The sequence below is a fragment of the Rhipicephalus microplus genome, chromosome 1 (genome assembly GCF_043290135.1).
Source record: "Rhipicephalus microplus isolate Deutch F79 chromosome 1, USDA_Rmic, whole genome shotgun sequence".
Lineage (NCBI taxonomy): Eukaryota > Metazoa > Arthropoda > Arachnida > Ixodida > Ixodidae > Rhipicephalus > Rhipicephalus microplus.
Window position 1 is genome coordinate 188,640,465 of NC_134700.1, and position 27,841 is coordinate 188,668,305.

The 27,841-nt window shown below is 44.5% G+C and overlaps 2 protein-coding genes across 2 annotated transcripts; both read right to left on the minus strand.

The window, feature by feature from the left end:
- Nucleotides 1-12,316: 12,316 nt before the first annotated feature.
- On the minus strand, nucleotides 12,317-27,432 carry LOC119178134 (uncharacterized). The gene is made up of 5 exons (XM_037429297.2): nucleotides 27,265-27,432; nucleotides 20,923-21,074; nucleotides 19,276-19,343; nucleotides 14,327-14,413; nucleotides 12,317-12,598 (listed from the first exon to the last, which is right to left on the minus strand). Exons 1-5 carry the CDS (start codon nucleotides 27,379-27,381, stop codon nucleotides 12,462-12,464), a joined length of 561 nt encoding a protein of 186 aa, XP_037285194.1. The 5' UTR covers nucleotides 27,382-27,432; the 3' UTR covers nucleotides 12,317-12,461.
- On the minus strand, nucleotides 23,731-25,507 carry LOC119173322 (uncharacterized). Its single transcript, XM_037424192.2, has one exon. The coding sequence runs from the start codon at nucleotides 25,482-25,484 to the stop codon at nucleotides 24,315-24,317; it is 1,170 nt and encodes a 389-aa protein (XP_037280089.2). The 5' UTR covers nucleotides 25,485-25,507; the 3' UTR covers nucleotides 23,731-24,314.
- Nucleotides 27,433-27,841: the final 409 nt, after the last annotated feature.

The window sequence follows — 27,841 nt, forward strand, 5'->3', positions numbered from 1 at the left end:
AAAGGGTCGGAAAAAAAACGAGGGCCGTATGCGCTCATCTCCCAAAACTTCAATGCAAACAGTGCGTGCTACTTCTCTAGCCGACTGGTCACCATGTTGAAAAAATGTGGTTCTGTTATCAAAACAAGGGATACATTTGCACTCTGAGCAATGAAGAGGCCGACTAATAATAATAATAGTAATTGTAAGGCACAAAACTCTCCATACGATTATGAGAGACAGTGCAGTGGAGGGCTCCGGAAATTTCGACCACCTGGGGTTCTTTACTCTGCACCTAGATCAAAACACACGGGCCTCAAGAATTTTCGCCTCCATCAAAAATGACACCGCCGCGGCTGGCATTCGATCCCGTTACCTGCGCGTCAGCAGATGAGTGCCTTAGCCACTCTACCACTATGGTGGATGAAGAGACAGACATGGCTTGAATTTTAAAGAACAATGATGTTCGCGTGTCAGGTCTTTGCGCAACGTCATGTCAAAGTTCTGGAGCCCAGGGTGCACTTGCATGATCTGGCCTGCCTCGAAGACAGAGCTCGAGCTGGTCTTCGATTCTGGCAAGGTTTCGGCTTAAAGGCTCCCGCATAGCATCGCGGTCTCGTAATTCAGTAGTCGAACTTGAATCAATCCGCAAATACTCAGCTGGAGCGTATGCCATACAACCGAAGCCACATTATTACACCGAATTCGTGGTGTTTGCCAATTTCTCGCAAAATCGGCCATGCAGGCAACGACACAGGCGATGCAGGTGACTACATAGCCCAGAGTATGGTACAGACTTAAATAGGGAAAAACACAGAATATGTATAGTTAAACCTTTATAGGATCAACATTTATGTGGCCGCACGGGTGATATACTTGTTGTGATTCGCAATAGGGCTGTATATATGGAGGAAAGAAACATATGAGTTCTGTGCTGAGTATGAAGCGTTCTGTGTCCCTGAATACTACTCAGCTTTATTTTTTAATTGTGGACAACACTTCGCAATAGCGATGCGGCCACTTAGAAAACGGCACGTGTAATCATACACGTCAACGATCAGCCCACTCTTGCAATGTTTGGAACGTGCCTTTTTCTAAGACACACCCACCGAACTGCCATATTGCCATGCTTACCACTGTGCTGATACCACTCCGACTTTTTATTTTATTTTTGGGCTTCTTCTATGGCGTCGTCAACTGGTCAAGCCATTTTCAGCACAGCTTTTTTTTAAGCGAAAGCTTTTATGAGATCATTTTTCGGGCATCTCTTATGAGCCGCCAATCCACCCGATTTCGTCCTTTCCGTTGCCACGTCATACCTGTGAACATTTTAATCTCATCAACCCACCCAACTTCGTGTCTCCCCTTCATGCATTTGCCTTCTCTGCGAATCAATGAGTTACCCTTAATAGCCAGCGGTTATCTTTCCTACGTGCTACGAGCCCTGCTTATGTCCATTTCTTCTTCTTGATTTCAACTATGATATCCTTAACCCCGGTTTGTTCCCTGACCCACTCTGTTTTCTTCTTATCTCTTAAGGATACACCTATCATTTTCCTTTCCATCGCTCGCTGCGTTGTCCTCAATTTAAGCTGAAGCATCTTTGTAAGCCTCCAGGTTTCTGCTCCGTAGGTAAGTACTGGCAAGATGCAGCTGTTATATACCTTCCTCTCGAGGGATAGTGGCAGATCGTGTTAAAACCGACACATTCATGATTTGAGAATGCTTGCTCAATGTGACCCACCCCATACTTATTCTTCTAGTTATTTCACTCTCATGGTTTGGCTCCACGGTTACTACCTGTCCTAAGTAGACATATTTCTGTACAACTTCCAGTGTCTGTCCACTTATCACAAAGTGCTGTTTTCTGCCGAGACTGTTGCGCATTACTTTAGTTTTGTGTATATTATTTTCAGACCTACTTTTCTGCTTTCCGTGTTCATTTCACTAATCATGAGCTCTCATTCGTCCCTTGAGTTACTCATCAACGCAATGTCATCAGCGAATCGCAGGTTATTAAGATACTCTCCATTAACTCTTATTCATAACTCTTCCCAATCTGTGGTCCTGAAAACCCCCTGTAAACACACGGTGAATACCATTGGAGAGATCGTGTCTCCCTGCCTTACACGTTTATTCATTGAGATTCTGTGTTTTCTTTATGGAGAACAATGGTGACTGCGGATCCACGGTATAATTCTTCGAGTATGTTTATGTAGGGTTCTTCGATGCCCTCGATCCGTAGTTTGTGCATTACTGCTTATGTCTCAACTGAGTCAAACGCCTTTTCATAATCTGAAGGCTATGTATAGGGATAGGTTGTATTGCGCTCATTTCTCTGTTACCTGATTCATAGTATGAAGGCGGTCTGTTATGAAGTAGCCGGTAGAAAATTATGCTTGGTCCTTTCGTTGATTGTACTCTATTGTCGCCTTAACTCTATTAGCTAGTATTTTTGTAAATAGTTTGTTGAAGAAGGAGAGTAAGTAAGCTGATCGGGCTGTAATTTTTCAAGTCCTTGACATCCTTTTTATGGATCAAGATAATATTGGCTCTGTGTTATCTTGTGTTATCTTGATATGGATCAAGATAACACTTTTATGGAAAAGCATGCAATCACTGTTTTCTTCCGTTTTACTTATTCTTTCAGCATTGTTCTTAGAAGTGCTTATTGCTTCAGCTAAAGCAAAGCATCGACTCAAGGCACAACACGACGGACGTATTCAAAGCACGGTAAGTATCCGAAAACAACGTACTGTGATAATTCTCTCGCTTATCTGAAGCATGCTTCGCGATTCATTCGTGGTAGAACACGGTAGCTTACTGCATAGTTGTGCAGATTCGCCCATATTTTGGTAGTATAAGTACCCGGAAGTATTCGCAAAACAGTCAAGAATTCTTTGAACTTTCGAACTTACACCTTAATTTTATGGTGCAGTGCGTTTGTTAACTGCCTAAGAAATTAACACCTACAATTAAGCACTGTGTTGCCTCACCTCGATCTCTAGATGGTTGGATTGCAATATACAGGGCAAAAGTTCTGCGACTTAGAGCACACAATCAACTCTTGAACTTTGAGTGTCGTCATAAAACAGCGGATTCAGGTGTATCTGAATTTTTTTCGGCAATCGGCACGAGAGCCTGCGACAACGGGTGATCACAGTAAACCAAGCTTATGCAGAAAGACAGCTCATCTAGCATGCCCAAAGCTACGACTAAGTAAATTTGTGTGAAATCAGTGAACTTAAAGGGATTCCAGCGGTTGCTACATGGTTAACACAATAGAAATAGCAAAAAAAAAAAGGCGTCTGCTGCTAATATGGGAAACAATATACGTCCCTAGAAAAAGTTGCAGTTCGAAAAGTATAGGCAGCACAGGTGTCCATATTTACACACAGGGAGCCGAAACTCCGTCCGCCTAGCCTAAGGCTTTTTACTCCCCTTCATCCTAATCAAAGACGGTAAATTATTTTTCATTACTTATCCTGACCGTCAGTTCACTATGACTTTAAGTCAGCTGGTGCTCCAATATCACAGACATTTAGTATAACTTCTAATTAAAATCTATTCAAATATTGCGCATACTTGAAGCACAATGTCAACACGTAATAGTCTGAGGTATAGAAAATACTGCCAAATTCCGTTTGGTTTTAAATGCGAAGCATTTCTTAGCGAACTTCAGCGGCTTTGAGCGTATCTATCTATCTATCTATCTATCTATCTATCTATCTATCTATCTATCTATCTATCTATCTATCTATCTATCTATCTATCTATCTATCTATCTAGCCGCCTACGACATCCAGCAGTCCTGGCCGCTTCGATAATGGTATTGATACCAAACTTGGTATGGCGTAAAATGACTGAAGAACGTGTTTGCCTAGTCATAACATGAAAATTATGATGTGGAAGTCATGAATGTGATGTTCAAGCTTACGCCGGTAGGAACAGCAGCAGCTGGTCCAGCGGGCTCGCAGGGTCGCGCAAGGCAATGGAGCCCTGGACTGAGGGCCCCACCCAAAGAAGGCTCAGTGTGCAATTGTTACTAATAAATGTTTATTCTCTCTCTCTCTCTCTCTCAACATTTCATTGTCCTGCAGCTCTTGCGGTGGTTTCGTACACATGGCATGTTGCAAAACTGATATGGTATGACATTATTGCATAGCGAACACAAGTGCCAGACCCTAACATGAAAATCATGACATGCGTGCCATGTAACAACATGACTACATGGCACGCTCATGATGCGCTCGCGGCCATTTTACAGCGTCACATTTACCAAATCGGGTATTACAGCACGTGAATGGATGATAAAGGTATGTGACTGATGCAAGCATGATAATCATGAGATGCGTGTCACTTAACAACATGACTACATGCCATGCTCATGATGCGCTGGCGGCCGTTTCGCTAGCTTCACTTATACCAAATTTGGTATTATGGGTCGTGACTGGATGATGAAAGTATGATCCTGGTGCGAACATGATAAACATGAGATGCGTGTCATGTAACAACATGACTACATGCTACGCTCATGATGCGCTCACGGCCGTTTCGCTAGGTTCACACGTACCAAACTTGGTATCACGTGACGCGAATGGATGACATAGGTAAATGACACATACAAACATAATAATCATGACATGCGTGTCATGTAACAACATGACTACACGCCACACTCATGATGCGCTCGCGGCCGTTTCGCTAGCTTCACACTTGCCAAATTTGGTATTACGTGACGTCAATGGATGACGAAGGCATGTGACTGGTGCACACATGATAATCGTGAGATGTGTGTCATGCAAAAACATGACTACATGCCACAGTCAAGGCGCCAATACATTTCGACGTGACACGGTGCGTGTGCTCGCTGGCGTTCATGTCGACGCTTCACGCCGGCGTGGCGACGCCAAGCGCCGGTCCTGCCGTATACTCGCAGGCGCGTGCCGCGCTGCGTTGCTTTGACGCATGCGCGTTTCAGCGCGTCCGGCGTCCCTCCATCACGAAAAGAGGGTGCCGTAGTGTTGTCTGGGTAACGCATCGGTGCAAAATACAGCATGTGGCATTTCGCACCTGTTGCCATCGGGCCGCGCCGACGGACGCTGATCGCGCTGGTCGCGCCTGTCGTCAGATTATAGAGTGCTCTCGTTTTGCTAACGTAGCGTCGCTGTGCCCAGCGTGCGCACGCGTCAACGCTACATAGGAGTATATTGGGCCCTTTTTTCTGCACTCATGGCCATTTTCCTAACTCCAAATAAACCAAATTTGGTGGTAGTGACGTCTATTGATGGCGGAAGTATCATCATCACCATCATCATCATCATTTATTTTTCTCTTAAAGGCCCCTCTCGGGGTATTACATAAGGGGGGGGGGAGGTTACATAAAGAGTTACAAAACATATCGGATCACATTACTGAAACATAATACATAGAAATGCAGACTTATTTAAAAGCACAAAAAAATGTTACAATTAGAATCAGGCATATAAAGGCGAAAAGAAAGAACAGTGTAAAAGAATTTTACAGCGTAAGATGATCAGTGAGCAACTGCTTAAACGCAATAGGGTTTCGCTCAACGACAACACAGTCTGGCAAAGTGTTCCACTCTGCAATGGCTGTTGGCAAAAAAGATTGTATAAAAGAAGACGTAGAACCGTGCAAACGCTGGACGCTGCACGAGTTAAAAAGGCGACGAGATGTGCGGCTTGGCGGGATAAAGAGTTTACCGTGAAGATGTGGGAAGTTATAGTAAAGCCTATGGAACAAGCACAGCCCTGCAATCTTCCGACGGAACGACAATGACTCGAGTCCCAATGATGACTTTATGGCACTGATGCTTTCATCACGGCCGTACCTAGAAGAGATGAATCTGGCCGCACGGTGCTGTATAGATTCTAAAGTGTTAATGAGGTATGCTTGATGAGGGCTCCAAATAGCTGAGGCATATTCAAGCTTACTTCGTATAAATGTTTCATAAGCCAGTTTTCGCGTGGATGAGGGACACAAGGAAAGGGAACGTCTGATGTAACCAAGTGATTTAGTAGTGTCGGCTGCTAATTTGGTGATATGATCGGACCATGTCAATTTTTTGTTTATTGTGACACCAAGATAACGATAAGATTCGACGAGGGACAAAGCTATCGAGTTTAAGGAATACGTGTAATTACTGTTGGAGCGCTTACGGGATATCTGCATAACTTTCCATTTCGAAATATTGAGTTTCATTAATGAATTGGAACACCAGCATTCGATTTGATGTAAGTCGCTTTGAATGATTTCATGGTCAGTTCGGTGTGCGATGCGACGATAAAGAACGCAATCATCTGCAAAAAGTCGAATAGAAGATGAAATGCCATTAGGAAGGTCGTTTATGAAGATGAGAAAGAGCATAGGACCAAGAACGGATCTCTGTGGTACTCCAGAAATCACGTTAGTAGTGGCTGAACAGTGATTACCGACAACCGTGTATTGGAGACGATTGGTCAGGAAGCATCGGATCCATGACAACGCTAGGGGGTCCAGCTGTAGGCATGAGAGCTTGGCCAGAAGTCGCTGGTGGGGGACACAGTCAAAAGCTTTCGCAAAATCAAGATAAATGACGTCAGTTTGAAAGGATGAGTCTAAGTTTAAGTGAAGCTCAGTAAGAAATTCAAAGAGCTGAGTATCACATGATAGGTTAGGCCGAAAACCATGTTGATTGGGGAAAAAGAAGGAATGATTACCTAGATGACATGCTATTTGTGAGTATATTATATGTTCTAGGAGTTTGCAGGCAATGCTTGTAAGCGAAATGGGACGATAGTTGGAGGGATCCGAGCGGCTGCCAGACTTGTATACAGGTACTACTTTATTAATTTTCCAGTCCGTCGGAAGTGAACTGTGAGTGATTGATTGCGTCAAAATTATTTCTAATATAGAACTGGAGAACACTTTCGTGCCTTTTAGTATTTTGGCTGTAATACCATCATGTCCTGGGGCACTAGAAATCTTCATTTTTTCAATGAGCTTCAAGATTCCTTGAGAAGTAATGATTATAGGAGGCATATCGGAAAGAGAAAGGTTGGGCGGATCAAAGTCGTTTAGCGTGGGTTCATTAGTGAAAACAGATGAAAAGTACGAGTTGATTACATCTGATCGCTCATCAATTGGTACATTGGAACCATCAGGGTAACTCAAAGAAATGTTATTGGAGCTTTTACTAGGTGTGAGGATTTTCCAGAATTTTTTAGGGTTGACACGCATAATGGTCTGCAAGTTGTGGCGGAAGAACTTCTTTTTGGATTGCCTCAAAGCAGAAGTATATTGACGCAGACTCGTAAAATACTTTTCCCACTTTGAGGAAGTTACCGATTGCTTCGCATCGCGGAAAAGACGCTTTTTTTTCTCTAACAACCTCTTTAGTGTGTTCGAAAACCAGGGTTTTCCCAGGTCACCGCGAATGCGTACAAGGGGTACATGTAACTCTACAAGCGATGTTAACTTATTCTTAAATAACAGCCAATTATTGTCTACTGAACGAAGTGAAGCAGACCGACGGAAGTAATCAAGGAACTCACTTAATTCTGAGTTTCTTTTTGTGAAATTGGCTTTGTTGTAATCCCTGATGTGTTTTATTGAGCGCTGTCGTACAGGACGTGGGATGCTTAGGTTAAATAGCACTAAATTGTGGTCACTTAGACCTTCAACGGATGATACCGATTTAACTGTATCAGGGTTGGAAACAAGTACGAGGTCTAAGATATTTGCCCCACGGGTTGGTGTATTAACCATCTGAGTAAGGTTAAACGTCAGGGTCATTTCAAGAAAATCTTTGGACTGGCGGTTATCTGACTCAAAATTTGTCCAGTTAATATCTGGAAAATTAAAGTCACCACAGAGCATGAAATTAGCAAAAGGAAAACGAGAGTAAAGATGTACTAGAACTGTATTTAGTTCATAAATGAAGGAGGCATCACAATTAGGAGCGCGGTAACAAGCAATAATAATAATCACAGTCATTTTCGAAGCTAGTGAAATGTTCACACAGAAAATTTCGTGTTGACAGTTCATTTTGATGACATAAGAAGGAACACTTTCTTTAACAAAAATCAATATTCCGACCCCCCTCCGCCCCACCCTGTCAAGCCGGTGAACAGCGTACGCTTGGCCGTCTTGTAATAGCTCGTGGTCAGCAATGTGCGGCTGAAGCCAAGATTCCGTAAATATTGCAACGTCAGTGTTGTTGTCATTAAGAAGGGATTCAACAGCGTCTTTCTTAGGCAGGTAACTACGCACATTAGCGATTAAGACTGCCATACATTGACAAACGGGATCATTCATAGGGGCGAGGCAAGGTTGGGGGGGAAGTGGGCGACGCGCATGCCTGAGATATAGAAATGACTGCTACGACTGCAATTCAACAACGCTATCAGATTCTGCATGGTACGAAAATTGCTTGTTTTCAAGTAGTAACTTGTCAAAGCGTAGCTTGAAGGGTTTGCCGCTCAGCATGCCATGGTCATATAGTTTCCTTCGTGCCTGTCGAACTCTAGCTGAGTAGTCTTCGCGAATTGAAAAAGTCGTGCCCTTGAGCTTGGACGCAACTGCAAGAATTTTTTATTTATCTTTAAATCTTGCATATTTTACTATGATAGGTCTACTTTTCTTTTGCTGGTATCGAACAAGCCGATGTGCACGCTCCAAGTCGTCTTCTGGTATGGAGATACCGAGATTTTCAGAGCAAACCTTTATCACTTTTGCCTGGGACTGAATCCAAGACTCGCCTTTTGTGTCTGGGATACCACAAAAAATCAGGTTAGAACGACGTAGGCGATTTTCAGCATCATCACACTTATCTGTAAGAACCCTGATTTCCGCAGAAAGTTTGGCAAAACTGTCCTTCACGTCTGCCTTTAGACCTGTTTCGTTAGACTGAGTCGACTGCACAATTTTTTCTAGGGTGTCAACACGAGACCAGAGGGTGGTCACGAGCGCCTCAATGCTAGACTGGGATGTTCGGATTAGTGACAGTTCTGTCAGGACCGAGGTTTGAGATGCTTCTATGCGGGATATTGCATTTGCAATGATTTCCATTGTCGGTGGTTAAACAGGTCCTGGGTTTAGTTCGACGTCACCCGACAACAATAGGGGCATAATTACCGCCTGAGCATTGTTACAAAGAGACCACAACATTTCACACAGTACCCTACATGTACCAATAACACAAGTGGGGCACGACACCGCAAGAAGACAGCGATTTCCAGAACGCACGCAGGCCGCGTTTGGAAGGTGACTGACCTGCATTAAGAAGGGCATTTTCGTGACCACTGTCGTTGCGGTGGCGTGCCCCAAGGCGCTCGAGTCTGGTGCCGCTATTTGTAGGCGATGTTGCCGCCCCTCACTTGTAGTAACCCGGTGTTGCCAGACGCAGAAGCGAGCGGCCGACGGAAACGGCATCCTCGGGGTTTCTTGTGAAAAGGCATTCCAGGCCAGCGACTGAATCGTGACGGGCGCGCTTTGGCAATAGTCGAGGAACGGGTGGTTACCCAGGAAGCCAAGGCGGAGCAACGGTGCGAACAACAGGAAGAAAACCTGCATTAAGAAGGGCATTTTCGTGACCACTGTCGTTGCGGTGGCGTGCCCCACCGGACAAGATCTATCTATAGGGGCACCATTCAAGTATATGACTGGTGCAAACATGATAATCCTGACACGCATGCCATGCAGGAACATCACAACATACCACGCTCATGGCGCGCTCGCGGTCGTTTTGCTAGCTCCACATATACTACATTTGGTATCACGTGACGTGAATGGATGACGAAGGTAAAGGATTGATTTGATGGATATGTGGGGTTTAACATCCCAAAACAACCATATGATTATGAGAGACGCCGTTGTGGATGGCTCCGGAATTTTCGACCACCTGGGCTTCTTTAACGTGCACCCAAATCTGAACACACGGGCCTACAACATTTTCGCCTCCATCGCAAATGCAGCCGCCGCAGCCGGGATTCAAACCCGCGATCTGTGGGTCAGCAGCTGAGTACCTTAGCCACTAGACCACCGCGGCGGGCGACGAAGGTAAAGGACACATTCTAACCTAACAATCATGACACGGAAGTCATGTACGGCATCATTGACCTCCACCTCGTAACGTTGTGCTGATTTCAAAATGACATATCAACCTTTCTCATTCGTGCTTCGCCCATCAGCGATTCCCACTCTACGTGGAATCTGCCATTTTTTTCTTTGGTGCCCTTAACATTACACTTAATCTTCTTGGGTTTTTGTTTTTCATCCTACGCGTTGCTTAAGTTTTCTGATGACGCGCAACTATGTACAGATCAGCAGATAATTCATGTCTCGGGAACAGTGAACCAGAGGTTCAGTTTGGTCTAGGTCACTCCAGAAAGCTTCGTACGTGTATACGCACGCTTCTTCGTATGGGCGTTTCGCTCATTTCCACCCTTAACAAATAAAATGCCCAGCGCTGGAAAGCGATTTGTAAGCTAATTTGGAAGCTTCTAGGTCGAAACTTGCATAAAACGAAAGATAAAGGTAGCATGCAGGTACAAGAAGACCAAGTCTGTGTACTTGCGCTATCTCCATACAGGTGTAACCAACTGTCTAAAACAAAGTACAGACTGTTTCGTGAAATATTGCTCACTAAGGACTGCCTTTTCATCGAATAAATCATGCCGTTTATATCAACGCAAATGGGGGCATACGAAACAAAAAAAGAGCAAGCGTAGTTTTTTGTGTTGCACAATCACATACAACTAAGAAGGTGGAAGCCAATGGGCTAATAATTTTACCATTGTCTCGCAGCTTCCCGACGCCTCTTTCTTTAGTGCTCTCGAGTGGCAAAGACTTTCTCGGGAGTGAAGTTCAGGTGGCGAACTCGAGGGAGAAGTAGAGCCGGGAGTAATAGATGGCGCAGCAGACACGCACATGAGAGACGAGAACAATCCCCGAGCAATCATGAAATTTCTGACTTTTTCTTGTCTCTCCTGTCATTTGCAAATACATTTAATACAGTTTTTTAATCAACCTAATTGCCTTTATTCATTTGGTCATCCCTGACACCAATAAACTTTCATGCACCCATTTCAGTAGACGTAGAACACAATTGCAACTGGGAGCCAATCAACATTCGGTAATAAGCTCTGAATTCTTGGTGTTTCAAGCATTCTTTCATTATTACTGAATTCTCAGGGGGTCAAGCTTTCTATACTCGCATCTTGTCCGGTGGCCGCCGGCATATACACCAGCATTGCCAGTGTACACTTCTCCGGTCGCCGCTCCAGTCGCCTCTCCGGTGATTCCAACTATGCTCACTAGATTCGAACAATGCTCACCACCCAAGGCGTCAGTTTTCGATGGCCCCCGCGCTCGCCTCCTCGCGACTACATACACGTCTTTCTCCTCACTTCCTAATCACGACAGCACGTGACAAGTTCCCACGATGAGCGTTACGCACGCTTAGCAACTATTACCGACGCTGCATCTGCGAGCTTGGTTGGCCCAGACCAACGCAGAGTTTAAAGTGCTGATGCTCTCAAAGAAAAGGCAGCCAAGAAAAAGTAACTGAGAAAACTTCTGAGCAACAGTTACACCAGAAACTTGTGGACGAGTCTGCCTACATAATAGATCTTCCTGCCAAAGGAAAGCAATCGTCGAAAGCAGTATACCGAAGGTGACAAGTTCACTGACAAGAGCGCGGAACAAACGTCAGAACCACCGCAGGAAGACCAAGCACCGGTGAAAAGTTCGATTGACCTACATCAATTGACTTGGGGACCTGATACAAGATCTCATGAACAAAAGGTGTGTACTTAGAAAGAGTGTTTATTGGTGTTCTCCGTCTTCTGTCGTCACTTTGGGGTTGATGATGTTTATTATTAGAGAGTTTTAGTACTGCGGAATGGTGCTACGTACGCATCACGCAAGCGCCTTTCGTTACGTGGCGTCGTTTGCCACTAATCGGCTTTTAGTACGCCGTAGTACCCGCGTACGCAACGAGCGTTAAGTGTGTTGCGCCATCTGGTAAATCAAAATCGAAGCACGTGTTGTTGACAGCCAATGTGAGCCAATCCAAGTGTTATAGCTAGATTGTGGCCATATTTTAAGCCCCAGAGCCGGTCAGTGCTTGCCTTTGATGCCGCCATTTTGCAAAACGTAGTCTCGCGCTGTCGCGAACTTGTTCGAGAGCGGCGCGATCACCTCATACGTACGCACGCACGCATCTCATGCGTGCGTACGTAGCAGCTGCGATACGTTCGCGTTGCGGTCTGCGCATGCGCACTACGCAGAACGTGGCGTCCTTACGTACGCAACGCCGCCACGTACGCAGTGTACGCAGTACTAAAACTCTCTATTGTGTAGAATATGAGGAGTACCCCTATCATCATTTGGATAAGAAAAGATCAGAGTGTTCGAATTAAGTAGAGGCTGACCATGGACTTCGCCATTACGGTGGCTCATCGTTTCCTCAAGAGATGCTAGATGCCGTTCAATACATCTTTGCATGTTTCATCGTCAAAGACGGGGATGGTCATGTCGCAATTGTCCTCGAACTGGTCCATGCATTCTTGCGGGATGCTGTGAAGGGTGTCTTTGTCGACCCATAAGCCACAGCCTGTAAGAGGCAAAACCTGTTTTCACTTTTCCTGCTCACAGAACATCTTCAAAAACTGGCCCAGAACTTATTCATATGGTCTTGAGATGGAATTAAAGTAGTCTCGTCATTACAATGTGCGATAGTGAATATTCCCTATCATTTATCACCGTCATTTGTTGTTAGCTGGTACTATAGCCTATATCAGTTTTGACGAGAAACACTAGTACAACTGAGCCCATGCTAAAGAGGGGCCGTAGATTAAGCATGGTTGTTCAAGGAAAGGGAGTCATTCAGAGAGAGCTATGTTTTGGTGCCGTTGGCAATGGTGCATATTTTCTGTCAGAACTGGCAATACGCCGTTAAAAAACAACAACGTGAGTTGAAGAGGCCAAGCAATACATTCCTCTAAAGAATAAACACTAAAACGCCAGCACATTGCGCAGATATTTTGGTAGCTAGCAATGGTAGTAGCACAGCTTGTTAATAAATGCATTATTTTCCTATGCTTGAGCTTTACTCGAGTGGTTCTTCCTGAATCGTAAATACCCCAATTTTATACATCTATACATAGCATACGCACTTTGCCAGTACATGAACTGTAGTGCTGGCTATCATTGACTAAAGGCTCGTCATTGGCCTTACGGGGCAATTTTTTTATACCCTGGTCAAGTCAGTTACTGGTAAACGAATATGCATGCATCTACGAGAACAGAAAATATGGAAACTAAGAGTTCTCAATGTTGGGCTTTCCTCACAAGTTACAAAGCTCATTTCTAAGCGCGTCACTCTGTGCGGCCATGACGTAGCCCTTATGAAATATTTAGCCCAGTGCCTGGCCTCCTCTTTTCTTGGTCGTACAGCCGAAAGTCAGAATCGAGCATTCTTGACGCCTTGGATAGCGAAGTACAGTTTCTTTAACAGAAGACGTGGGCGATAGTGACGCAAGCACGCTTAGCTTGAGGCTTGATTCATGCTTCCCCCTCCTGATTTTTCACAATCCTCCTTCAAAATTTGTGGTGGCTAATGCTCTCACAATCACGATTTAGGGGTGTGCAGAGAGAGAGAATAAAATCAGGGAAAGGCAGGGAGGTTAACCATAAAATGGAGCATCCGGTTTGCTACCCTGCTCTAGGGGAAGGGGGAAGGGTGTGCAGATACCTGTAATACCAACGGTAACATTGTCACTGCTCTGGCACACAAAGTTGTGCACCACATTCTTCAAGATTGCCATCTCCCGGTGGCCAGTAATGTCTTTGTACAAATAAACTTATTTGTATTTCATAGTTAGCAATGCCTACCTCCTTATCAACACTAACAGCCGAAAATAACTCAGCAATTACCGAATAATATTTCATAGTCTTGATGGCACCATTATCATTCGACTTTGTATGATGGTTTCAAATGATTGACTGATTGATCTGTGGGGATCAACGTCCCAAAATCATCATTTGATTATGAGAGACGCCGTAGTGGGGGGCTCCGGAAATTTCGACCATCTGGGTTTCCTTACCGTGCACCCAAATCTGAGCGCACCAGCCTACAGCATTTTAGCCTCCATCAAAAATTCAGCTGCCTCAGCCGGCATTCGATCTTGCGACCTGCGGGTCAGCAGCCTTTACCTTTTTTACTAGACCACTGCGGTGCAGCGATGATTACCGAGGGCTGTGTTATGTTGCAACATTCCCACCTGCACTCTGCTGAGCGAACACCAATGACTGTAGAATTGTACATTTGATTGAGCCTTACTTTCTTTGTTCTTGTACGGGATAATTGCTACAGCGCAATTTTTATAATTAGTGTAAATAACTTGCGCCGTTTGCTCTCCATCGGCACCTGAAAAAAATGAACGAATATATTAAAACAAATTTTCAAAGAGATGTGTAAAAACACGGCTTTTTCGGTAACATCACCGCACTTGCCTCGGTGATGAAGGAACACTGTAGCCTAATTACGAAGAAAGTTTTAGCAAAAAAATTACATTACAATTTTCAAGACCTAGCAAATATTGCAAAATTTTACGGTATTCAACAGGAAACAGTAAAGCCAGTGAAATGGCTCAACATATATAGCTCAGGAGATTTGAACTTTGAACTGTATTACTAATAAACAAATTGCACTAATGAATAACATGTTAGCAACATCTGGATTTATAGCACAACATTAGTATGAATCGATGCAATTATAACATAGATATATTACAGGCAGTACATAGAGTTATACAATGAATGGTATTTTAGCTCAAGATGCAGATTGTTTTGAGGAGCATATCACTTATACACAGCTACAGAATACATTGAAGAAGAAAGATCTGACTAATACACAACGGTTTTGGTTTGCATACTGAGCATAATAATACATTTATATTTCTGTATATCTGTTAATAGCATTCCTAGTCAGCATACAAGAAATTGAACATAATGTCACTTTTCATCATTTCACTAAACATATAAGTAGTCTAATAGAGCTCTTTGTTATGACGTTTAAGCATCAATATAAAAGCAGTATGTTGCACTTGCAGTGGTAGGTGATTCTACAATTGCACTCCTACACTATTAAGCCCCCTTTTCTATAACCAATTTTAACCAAGGGTTTTTGGAAATTACCGCAGTTATGGGCTCTTGTTTGTAATTGCGAATGCATAGAAAGGCAGCGGTGAAGCGGGATATTGGATGTTAGATACCTATACATCAATTATGTAGATTTTTTATTTATTACTATTTGTAGAGGCATTACCTGGTACTGTCGAAAGAGTGGTTTAGATGAGACAATATAGTTTGCATTTCAAATAAATCGAATACCATGTTTTTGCGGAACCCTAAGTGGTTGAGGTATGAGTCATATGTATACGGCCCCATAATTCAGTTTAGTACGAAACTTGGCTGTGAAAAAGGACGAAGTTGATTGTTCTTAAAATTTCGGCATCGAAGTACTGGTGATATTTAAAAAGCGTATAGCAGACTGTCACAAGTTTTTTTTTATTTTTTTGCAGACAGAGTCTACATGTTTTTTCCAGCTGAAATGATTATTCAACATAATTCCAAGGTATGTTAAGCTACTTACTAAGCATTGTGTTGCCACCGAAAAATTATTTGCTATGGATTAACAGTAAAAAACTTTGAAAAATATTAGTAAATATTGGAGACATAAATACACGGATGGATGAACTTTATTAGCTCTTTCAGAACGCACTTTAGCACGTTGCCGGTCGATCCCATGTCGAAACAGAAAAACCAAGTCACTCAGCGATGTCATGAGCACGTTTTACTGCACATAACTGTTGTTCGAGTCCGGAGCTGGCAATAGCATCCTTCTATTTGGACGGCCCGATGACTTCACAGCGTCACGCGGGGCATCGCCAGAAAAGGTGTTCTAAATTAGCTTAAAGGCGTCGTGTATTTAGGAACTTCTTGCTGGGCGAGTTTGTGCTTGTCTGTGGTATGTAACGTTGTGCATACAATCGGACGAACTCAGGAATTAAAGAAGCGCAAATAGAAAAGAGCGCTAGCTATCAGCTGGCTTTATTGCTTTGGTCGCTGTAAATATATGAACACTTCTCACACGTCCCAAAAATTTGAAAAAGGTTGAAAGAAAGGAAGAGGAAACATTATTTCTTTTACTTCCTGTGTTCGTCCGATTGTATGCGCAACGTTACATACCACAGATAAAGGGCTCGTGAAACGCTGGTTCTAAAAGGACAATGCGGAACCACCGGCGTCCACGCGCACTAACTAGGTGACGTCGTCATAAGGAATACTTTGTCTATCGAGGAACGCAGAAGTCTTCGGTACTTGCGAGTGCGTGCAATTGGGACACCCATCAGCGTCTTTGCCATACGCAATCGGCGCTCTCCAGGTGACTTCATCTTAAGCAGCGTTCCCATGGGACGCGGATCGCGTATTGCAGACGCCGATGAGCTCCACTTGCGCGCGCTCGATATGCCGTAGAGTTCCGCGTTCCTGAATATTCAAAGCGTCTATGCAGGTCCACTCGAGCACGTATGGCTGCCGTCGGTGCCGCATTTTAGATGCGGAGCATCTAATACTCGAGGCTTGTAGTGCGGCGCCGTCCGCAAGCTTCCTCCTCCTTCTTCCACCATCTGTGCATCCCTTCCTCCTCTACACACCGCGCGCGCTTCACTCCTCCACCATCTGTGCACCCTTCCTCCTCTACACACCGCGTGCGCTTCTCCTCTTCACGAACATTCGCTAGCTGTATAATGTAGCGCGCATGCGCCGTCACGCTTCGAGAACATCGGCAGCTGACGCGCGCGCATGCGCCGTCGCGCTTCGAGAACATCGGCAGCTGACGCGCGCGCATGCGCCGTTGCGCTTCTCCCCCTTCTCGAACATTCGACAGCTGACAGTGCATGCGCCGTCGCGCTGTATATATACTCAAGGTCGGTGCTCGCTCGCTCAGTTGCCGCTCGTCGGTTGGTTTGTACGGCGCGTCGACGTCCGAGGTCGCAATGATCGACGTCCCTTCGACCAGTGCCGGCCAAAGTGTCGGCGGAACCGCAACCAAGTCGTCGTCCGAAGACAAGGCAGCGCGGAGAAGAGCTCGCGACGCCGAACGTAAACGTCGGCGTCGAGCGGAAGATTCTCAACTTAGAGAACGTGAAGCCGCTGAGAGACGTCAGCGTCGAGCAGCAGCACCGGATTCGGCCGCTTTGAAACGTAAGCGTCGACAAGAGGACCCGGACTTTCGAAAACGGGAAGCCGAGTGCAAGCGTCGGCGACGAGAGGCCGATCCCGATGCTGCCCGCGAGCGCAAGCGCGCCGAGGTAGCGGCGTGGCGCGCCAAGCAGTATGCCACGCCCAACGCTCGCTTCAAGCGCGACTTCCTCGACCGAAGCTTCGGCCACACCTGCAAGGTGTGTGATCGTCTTTGGTTCGATAACAACTTAACTCGGATCGGCAGCATTCAGAACAACTCCAAAGCGTTGTCGGTTCTTTGCGATACGTTTGGAAAGGGCACCGACTATGCCGACTACGTCGTGTGTGCTACGTGCAAGCAGTCGTTCATTGCCGGTCGAGTTCCCTCGGCTAGCGTGAGTTACGGCTACCGCTACCCGCCCCGACCCGAACATCTACCCGAGTTGAACGTGGTTGAAGAACGACTCATCACTCCTCGACTCCCGTTCATGAGTATACGACGCTTGACTCACGGCAACGGACAGTACGGAATCAAGGGCCAAATCGTGAACGTTCCCATCCAAGTTCCCACTGTCGTTAGGTGCTTGCCAAATATATGCTCCGCATCCTCCTCAGTGTTCCCCCGAGGGAAGCTGCGGGCAATTTTTTTGTTCCAAAGCGACCGTTTCACGACCCCTGTAATCATTTCAGAAAGAACATGTATTATTTGGCTGTATTTCGGGATAAATCTTGTGCAAAAGCGCGGGGTTAGAATACGTCCCCACTTGAACTAGTCTGAGTGTCAGTGTCTCAGGTCGGCTTAGTCTTCAATCGATAAGCATTGAGAGAATCCCGGTTTTCCGAAACATCAGAACCGCCCCCCCCCCCCCCGGTACCGACGTGGTTTACTGGTCCTCGCGCAACTATGTGTTGCTGACTCGTTGAGATTGGACAGGGCTCCTTCAATGCGTTCCTTGTGAGCTGGAAACTAAACAAGTGTGTGTGGCTTGATGTCTTTGTCTCAAAGAATCCGCAGAGCTGGTCCCGGTATTGTACCCTTTGCAAATGCTCTGACCGCCGATCTCGAGTGACTGTAAATTGTGGACCTCCTGTTGTCTACCAAGGCCAACGCGATCGCCACTTGCTCTGCTACTTCAGCCATCGTCGTCCGGACCGTTGTGGAGTTTGGGATACCGCTCTCATAGTGGATGCTCACTGCTGCATACGCCTTCCCCTCGGGATACCGGGCCGCATGGATAAATCAACAGACCCTGGCGTGTTCCTGAGCCTATTGTAGTATATACATATAGTGGCCTCAACCTGGCCCGCCGTCTACCCTCGTTATGCTCGCGATGGACATTTCGCAGGATGGGGACAAAAATAAGTTCTCGCTGTAGGCGAGCATTGCTGCGGAAGCGAGACTTGAGTTCCATTGGAGGAATTCCCAGCTTCCACAGGATGTTTCTAACGGAACACGTGGGGGACAGACTGGCGAATTGCGCCCTCTCCTGTGAGTGAGTGAGCAAACTTTATTTAACCAGCGGATTGAGGCGTGGGCCAAAGGCGTGCCTCCAGCGTATTCTGCATGCCGTATGTGGCACAAAAGTTAGGTAAGCATCATGTAATAATTTTTGTTTCAGCTTGACGTCCTAAAATTTTAAGTTGCTATTTTTTGCAGACAGAATTTAATTAATAATGAATAATTGTAGTCAGACGCTCCCACGTCGGGATCATTTCGCAAATTTTTCATTGGTGGAGCACGTCGTGTAACACGTTTAGCTAACTTTTAAGTAGGTAAGGCCCTACTGTTGATAATATAGTTGTTTCAGACGTTGTCATACATGGATCTTTCACTCTTGCAAAACTGTCATTTGTCGTTAGCGTTCTTTTAGCAATGAATTCGAAGGTAATTGTGCAATAGCAGCTGAGATAACCGGATGGGGTCTTCCGTGACAAGTTATTGGCAAAACTGACACTGGTGATTAGGTCACGATTGGTCCAGATTTTCTCAGCCCCATAAAAATACGTCTCATTATTTTATAACACCGCAATTTTCACAGTTACCATCATCCACTGTGAAGACAGGTTTGTCAGGTGTCGATCCCTCTCTCCAGTGGTAGGTGTGGTTCTTTCTGAAAATGTTTTACAGAGTATGCTTTCATGTGTGCGTCAAAAATACAAACATAAAGGATAAAAATACGTCGTGATGCATTCTTCTGTTACTCAAGGAGCTAGGGGATTTAGACAGGTTGCGTCCATTGCGTACACTTAAAATACGAGGACAATCAGAATGTACCGTTGACCAATAATCTGCTCGTCACAACCATCAGAAAAAAAAGTGCTCTATCAGAATGTCTACACAAGTAATCATTGCAAATACAGAACTAGTTCAAGTTATAGGAATCAAAACACTAACATTGACGATATCTCACACGTTACAGGCAAATTCGAATTCGCGGGTTTTAAGCATGCGCCACCCTTCGCTCCACGTCCTATGAGTGTGTGTACAAGTGAGGCCCCAAAAGTATCATGCCGCCACACACATGATTATTTCGGTAACCGCAGCCAATGCACTTGACCGCTGCGGAGCTTGCAAGCAGGCCGACCGACCAGCGAGTGCCTGTGTATACGAGATGTCATTCGGCTTTTCATAGTCTAGTCTTTGCGCAAATTCAGCAAGAACTAGAAATTTGAGTAGCCTCTGATTCTTCTGATTCGATTGTAACAACTGTATTTTCTCCAGGAGCAGAATATTATTCATGGTCTATGAATCAGTGTAATTCACAAGGTATATTTCCAATGCGCTAAATATTCATTACAAGCAAGAAAGCGAAGTAATGTGTTGTGCTTTGTGAGTCTCGGTAATTCATTGTAAGTAGCAAGTAAATAAATATTTATACTGTAATCCAGCATGTTCTGTTTTGGCACAAAGCTAAACACATCACTGGTTCCATAACTGTGTGCACTCAGGTTTTTTTTTGTATTCACTCTGATAAAAGAAAAATAATACGTTTATTGAACATGGTTCTGGAACGCGGCCCGTTGAACGTGTCGTGGAACATTGCATTGCCTTCGACCGAGGAATCGGTTAAATTCATTCACAGCGCATTTAGGTTACTTCAAGACATACTTACTATAAAGAATGCTTGATTAATGCACCGAGCAACGTATCTTGCTCTTATTTGCCCACAGGTCAACATAATTAGCCTAAACAAGTCGTGCACACAAACGTCGCTACCGCCTTTGAAGGGCATATGCAGCAAAGAGCCAATTATATAATCGTTCAGCGTAATTAGAACGCGGAAGAATACACACAAGAAGCAAAGAGGCACAGAGCGCGAGCGCTCGTACTGTGGGCCAACCACTTGCTACCAATAAGCACCTTTTTCATTTATTGTATTTTACATCTTGTATTAAATATAAATTTTATTGATGTGGCTAAAATGTTTCTTAAAGCTACTCCCGCAACTTTGTTTTGCGTCTCAGCACCAACGCGAGCGAAATGAAATAATATCTATTTTCTCAGGGCAGCCATTCTCTCGCGTTTCTTTTTTTTTTTTTGCTAAGGAACACAAAGAAATAGAGTATCTCCTGATGCTATTCACATGTATCTCGCCAGAGCAGTCATATCATAACAGAACATAAATGTACCCACACTTCACTGCATAATACACTGCATTCGTGTACTATTCGTAATGTATGTGAACTCACGCTGGGCGTCCATTCACTGGCGCTAGTTGCCACGAATAGGTAGCAATCTTCCTATCTTCATCAAGGTATTGCCTTACAGTGAACAAACAGTCCAGGTCTCCATCACCATCCACGTCAAAAGCTTCCACGGCATGTGGAAATGCTTCAAATGTCTACAACAAACATAGAAGGAAAATATAAGTGTTCATAAATGAGGAGATTGGAACACGACAACATAAGGCTCAGTCACGCTTCAGCAGCGTTTAAAGGGTTGGTAGCTTTCGAAACACTTTAATTAAATTATGAGACACTCCAAACGTTATAGTGAGATTCAGTGAACAATGTTTGTGCTGTTTAGTCAGTCAGTCAGTCAGTCAGTTTATTTTCCTTAAAGACCCCCAATGGGGGTATTACATAAGGGGTGGGAATAATATTTAACAAACGTAATCAATACATGGGTTTCAACTATATACATTTCTTCATATTACAAGGAAATATGCATGTACAATAAATAACACACGTAACCAACATGTAATTCAAAAAAGCACTTAAAGGTTATTTGTTAGAAGATGGTCAGTGACATGTTGTGCAAAAGAAGATGGACATATTATGTCGACAATGGAAAAAGGGAGGTCGTTCCAGTCTTTTGCTGTGCGGGAAAAAAATGACGCGAGAAATGTTGATGTTCGAGCGCGCATTAATGAAACCTGCTGCGTGTGGCTTGTCCTGGCTGATATGCGTGTTGCGGGTTTGATGTAAGATGGTTGATGCAGGATTGAACTGTGAAAAAATTTATGGTAAAGACAAAGAGAAGAAATGCGCCGACGAAGAGCGAGCGATGGAAGATTGGATAGTAATTTTAGTGATGTGACGCTGATGTCGTATGAATACGAAGAATGAATGAAGCGAGCTGCACGGTTTTGAACTGATTCTAGAGCGCAGATGAGGTATGCTTGGTGCGGGTCCCAGACGGCGGATGCGTATTCCAATTTCGGTCGCACTAGTGATGTGTAGGCAAGTAATCTTACCTGCATTGGAGCACTTTTGAGGTGACGTTTTAAAAAGCCTAAGGTTTTGTTAGACGATGAAATGATGTTTTGGACATGCGTACGCCAGATCAGATCGCTAGTCACGGTGACACCTAGGTATTTATAAGAGTTAGTCAGTTCTAGGGGTAAGCTGTTGATTGTGTACGGAAACATGAGCGGATTATTGCTACGCGTAAATGACATAGTTTTGCATTTGCTTACGTTTAGTGTCATTAACCAAGTGGTACACCATTTCGAAACGTTAGTAAGATCGTTCTCTAAGGTTAACTGGTCAGAGGTGTTTAGTATTGTGCGGTAGACAACGCAGTCATCTGCGAACATACGTATATTACTGGTTACATGCAAAGGTAAGTCGTTAATATAGATTAAAAATAGTAGCGGGCCAAGGACGGAGCCTTGAGGGACACCTGATGTTACTGGGATGGCAGTAGACAGGTGGTTATTTACAGCGACGCGTTGTGATCGATTAGTAAGGAACTCTATTATCCATTTTATGACGGTGGGATGTAAATTTAGTTGGGAAAGTTTAGCGAACAATCGTTGATGAGGCACCTTATCGAATGCTTTAGCGTAATCAAGAAAAACGGCATCAGTTTGCACGTTAGCGTCGAGGTTAGTATGAATGTCATGCAAGAAGGCTGCCAGCTGTGTTTCACACGACAACCCCTTACGGAAGCCGTGTTGTGAAGGGTGAAAAAAATTATTGCTGTCGAGAAAATTCATTATGTGGGAGTAGATGACATGCTCCATGATCTTGCAGGGGACGCTTGTTAGGGAGATGGGGCGATAGTTAAGTGGAGAGTTTCTATCGCCTGATTTGAAGACCGGAACGACCTTCCCTATCTTCCAGTCACATGGGATGATTCCTGAAGAAAGGGACTGGGAAAATATTAGAGCAAGAAAGAGCGAAGCACTCTCTTTAACATTTTTTAGAATTTTGGAATTGATACCATCCATGCCCGCAGAGGATGACAATTTCATTTTTTCTATTATAGACAATATTCCATTTGCGCAGAAATTGATTGCTGGCATGTCATGATTACAATTAAAGCCAAGTGAAGGTATGCGGGAGTGTGTGCTTGATTCATCAGTAAAAATTGTAGCAAAAGAAGCGTTGAATAGATTCGCACATTCCCCGTCAGTAATAGCTTCACCAGATTCAAAGGTTAGTACAGTGTCACGCGGTTTGTCAGCCTTAAGTGTTTTCCAGAACTGTCTGGGATTAGTCTGCAGTAGCTTGGGTAGGTCTGTGTTATAGAAGAAGTTTTTTGCTTTGCGCAGGGCTAAAAGATAATTGCGGTCAGCCTCATAGTACCTATCCCATACACTCGGTTGACCTGCACGTTTGGCAGATCGGAATAAACGTTTCTTTTTATTTTCAAGGCGTTTTAGATTTTTAGTAAACCAGGGTTTGTTGCAGGTGCTTGTGAAGCTGACTTTAGGTATGAATTTATCGGTTAGCTCCGTCAGTTTACCGATAAAGCGGGTCCAATTCGTATCTACTGTGTGTTGATGTAAAGTTGCTTGGAAAGTGTGGAAGAATGCGCTAAGAGCTTCGTTTATCGTTTCGTAATCCCCTCTGTCATATAGATGGATCGTTTTTTTGTAGGTTTCTCGTTTAAGCGGTTGAAAAGAAAAAGTGGCGTGAATTGTCTTATGGTCACTGATTTCGGGTAGATAGTGAATGCGTGACAGGCTTTCAGGATTGTTGGTTAGTATCAGATCCAGGACACTGGCTGTATCTTGCGATACACGTGTTGGCTCAGCGACTAGTTGGGTCATGTTGAAGTTTAGGCAAATATCAAGAAACGCATTAGCTTCACCTACACCCGTAGATGAATGCACATTGCTGGTGCGCCATTCTATTTGTGGGAAATTAAAATCACCGAATAAAAGTACGTGCGCGTTTGGATGAGCAGACGTGAGCTGGCACATGGCCTGATTAAGTTGGTTGCTAAAATTGGAACTAGCACGGGGTGGTCGGTAACAAACGCCCAGTACAACGGACTGAGGACGTGCCTTAATAAGTACCCAGAGCATTTCTAGCTCTGTTTTAATATGTACGACTGAGCAAGATAATTGCTCGTGAACAGCAATGAGTACACCGCCACCACGAGTAGATGCGCGGTCATTCCTGTACAACTGGAAGTTTGGTAATTCTGACAGAACTTCGTCATCACGGATGTCATCAGTTAACCACGTTTCGGTAAGTAATAGCACATTGCTTTCAGAGGATGATACAGTGCTAGATATAAGTTCCCGTTTGGGTAGGAAACTGCGAATGTTAGTGTAAATAACAGAAAGTGAAAGAGTTTTGCTAGTAACCGCAACAGCGGTCGTTTTTTTTTCCCGGTGGCTTGATTGCTACGATAGTTCTTTGACGGTGTTTGATTCGGCGTCGAAAATGTAGCGCTTCTGATTCATGTGCAGTGTTTTGAAGTGCATTGAAAATGGCTTGTTGTTACTTCTCGCAAAAGCAATTAGTTGTTTTCTAGCATTTTGGACTGAGCGTGAGAAGTCTTCACCTATGCCGTAACTTGTCCCCTTAAGCTTGCGACCATTCGATAATATTGCAGTTTTTGTCTTGTGCAGAGCAATCTTCACGATTATGGGCCGGGAGCGTTCAGGTGAATGTCGACCGAGACGATGCGCGCGCTCGATATCTCTTGGTTCTAAGTGAACCTGTAGGTTGTCCCGGCAAAGATTCATTACCAGCCGCTCCGATTCAGAGAATGTTTCAGATGCGGAAGGGTCCGGGATACCGTAAAATATTAGGTTGTTTCGCCTTGAGCGATTTTCAGCGTCATCAATACGGGCTTCTAGTGCAAAGATTCTGCAGGAGGTCTGCTCCGTGTTAACGCGCAGGACTTCTATTTCTTTTCGAAGTGGTACCAGAGACTGATAATGACTTTCAAGGTCTGATAATCTTTTGTTCAGTTCGCCAATTGTTTTATCGGTGTTACCGAGCTGAGACTTCAAGCCCTGTACTTCTGCAATTAGTTGTGTTTGACCTGTAGACAGCTTACGCAATTCAGCAAGAAGGTTCTCAGAGATATTTGAAGGGCCAGGGTTAGTTTCAACATCTCCAGCTAGAATTAGTAGTGCACGAATTACATGGACACACTCGGCAATAATAACCATACAGCAATGCGGGCTTGGCAGCTGTACCAGAAAGTAATTACCAGATCTTTTCGAAAAGACAACGTAGGGCTCACCAACCTGCATAGCGGGAGCGAATTGATTAGTGATCCGTGCAGTGGCACAGACACCAAGCCCACAGCGCTCCGTTGAAGGTCCTTGTTCTTTTATAGGTGTCGGGCTCGTGGATGTCGACGATGATGCAACCGTCCAGGCTTGGTTGAGCTCAGCTGCCCAGAGTCCCTCTTTTGGTCGAGCCAGGCATTTGACGATAGGCAGAGGGCATGCGCTGCCTTCGTCGCTTCCAGGACAGCTGAAGCCATGTTCCGCCGGCGCTACCGCATGCGCAAGCGCAGGTATCAGCAGATGAGCGATGACGTAACGGACCATCTGCATAGCGGGAGCGAATTGATTAGTGATCCGTGCAGTGGCACAGACACCAAGCCCACAGCGCTCCGATGAAGGTCCTTGTTCTTTTATAGGTGTCGGGCTCGTGGATGTCGACGATGATGCAACCGTCCAGGCTTGGTTGAGCTCAGCTGCCCAGAGTCCCTCTTTTGGTCGAGCCAGGCATTTGACGATAGGCAGAGGGCATGCGCTGCCTTCGTCGCTTCCAGGACAGCTGAAGCCATGTTCCGCCGGCGCTACCGCATGCGCAAGCGCAGGTATCAGCAGATGAGCGATGACGTAACGGACCATCTGCATAGCGGGAGCGAATTGATTAGTGATCCGTGCAGTGGCACAGACACCAAGCCCACCTTGTTTAACACATATCACTGCGTCCGCGTCGTTCCCTTGAGTCCTTGTTTTTATTGTGTGCTATAAAAGTAAACATGAGTTACTACCTTGTACAAGTATGCATTGTATTGCAAGTAAACAGTGCATTCCAAGCATTGGGCAACCTTATTCGTCACCAGCTAATATTAAGTACTATTTATCCAAACCAAGCGTACGCTGCTTTGTGCTAACGAGAGCTGGTAGTACACGAGTGAGCGCGGTGATTGGGGTATGGTAACTGCAGTGTCTTTTAGGTTGACTGAGTTTTCATGTAGCAAATGGACTACCACATTTCGCCCTGCATTAAAAAACTTGTGTAGAAGAACAGTAGAAAGTCATCAGCTTCAATACATTGCTCGCCACTACACATTTAAACTCATTTGCCCAAAAAACTGTTCATGCGTCTGAAACGAGATTCTTTCGTAAAAATTTGGAACTCACACTTCTAGAAATTTTAATACCTATCTGCCTGCCTACCTGCCTACTAATTGTTGATTTCAAGCTATAGCATGAAATATTTTCTGAACACTTATAAATGTGGTAATAACTAATTTATACTTGTTACAACAATCACTACGTGCAACTGTACCACTAGTAGCTTAACTGACGTGACGCTTACCTATTTCGATTATTACCCTCATAGAACTAGTAATGCGACGTCGTCAACATTACTACCATAACAGCGACTATCTTCTCAAGTTAGAGAACAGTTAGCGGGATTGCTTGTTCAATCGTTAAAACACCGAAACATAAAATAAAAAAGGGCCAGAGGCGCTCTTTCTTCTTTACTTGGAACATTTCTTCAGCGATGTACTGATATATCCATGGGAAGGGCATCATATATTTTCGAGCAGAAGCGTGTATTCGTGCGAGACATCAAACGATGGGAATTCGGCAATGAGTAGGGGTTTTAAAAGCCCATCTACTGTATACAAAGTGCTTGGACATATTCAATGGTGATCCGCAGCAGAAGCATCAACAAAGTGAATGGATTAGTTGGTTCGCGTGTTGCTCTAAACGCGCCACGGGCCCTTCGTTGATTCACAAAAAAAAAATAATTATGGCGTAGTGAACTCCTAACAATTGTACTTGTGATAGGCATTCAACGATAATTTGAAAGGGCCAATGTTAAGCACACAGGCTTTCGTTTTCTAAAGACGGGGTGGAGGTAAGCACCGAGAACCGAAGGAGACTACCAGTTGAGAACGCAACACACATGAGTCCCGATTGCGCAATCGCGTACTTCGCCACACGGGCACCTCCACAAAACATTCGCTTCATTGGAACCACGTAAAATACAAGTGTGTATACCACAGTGTCCATAATAATATCCATGCGTGACAGCATTAACTATAGACACATTTGCGTTTTACTGCCACCCGCTTTCTTGCATACCTACCTTAAATGCATCCGGGGTGTCGTGCTCCAGTTGATGCTTTGCTTTGCCCGACGCTTTAGGCACGTCCAGCATCAACGCAGAAAGAATCACTATGAAACCGAAAAACAGGAACCGCATGCTTACACTTAAACACTGCACTCTTTCTTTGGCTCTCTCGCTTGAATAGCTAGAAATATATAGTGAAAGCAGGCCGCCTGGAATGAGGTGAACTGTATAATTTAAACTACACATTATCGTTGTGTGATTTTTTTTTCTACACAAGTTGCATCACGCGATCAAATGCGGTATCCAATTTAAATAGCCGCCCACTCAACTGGCAGCTGCGTTAGTCACGCCACTCTGGGAGACTGCATTTGAATTTCAATTTCGAACACCCGAGTTTCTGTGACGTCTCTCAGAATCCAAACGCTCTTTGAAGAGAAATATCAGCCGAAGCTAACCCCACACAAGCTAAGTAAGCTCTTATTAGTAAAAGTGGCATTGAGATAACAAAATTGAAATCACACCCTCAATTGAATCATAAACTCCGTAGCTTATCATGTAATTATTGCTGGCGTATTCTTCATAAAGAATTTGG

What these genes read in the sequence shown, in the direction of transcription:
- LOC119173322 (XM_037424192.2), bottom strand. Translation starts at nt 25,484, where the DNA reads ATGCAGATGGTCCGTTACGTCATCGCTCATCTGCTGATACCTGCGCTT.
- LOC119178134 (XM_037429297.2), bottom strand. Translation starts at nt 27,381, where the DNA reads ATGCGGTTCCTGTTTTTCGGTTTCATAGTGATTCTTTCTGCGTTGATG. An exon ending in ACACCCCGGATGCATTTAAG is followed by an intron (nt 21,075 to 27,264) that starts GTAGGTATGCAA and finishes TGTTTGTTGTAG; the next exon opens with ACATTTGAAGCATTTCCACA. An exon ending in TGTCTTCACAGTGGATGATG is followed by an intron (nt 14,414 to 19,275) that starts GTAACTGTGAAA and finishes CATTTTTTTCAG; the next exon opens with GTGCCGATGGAGAGCAAACG.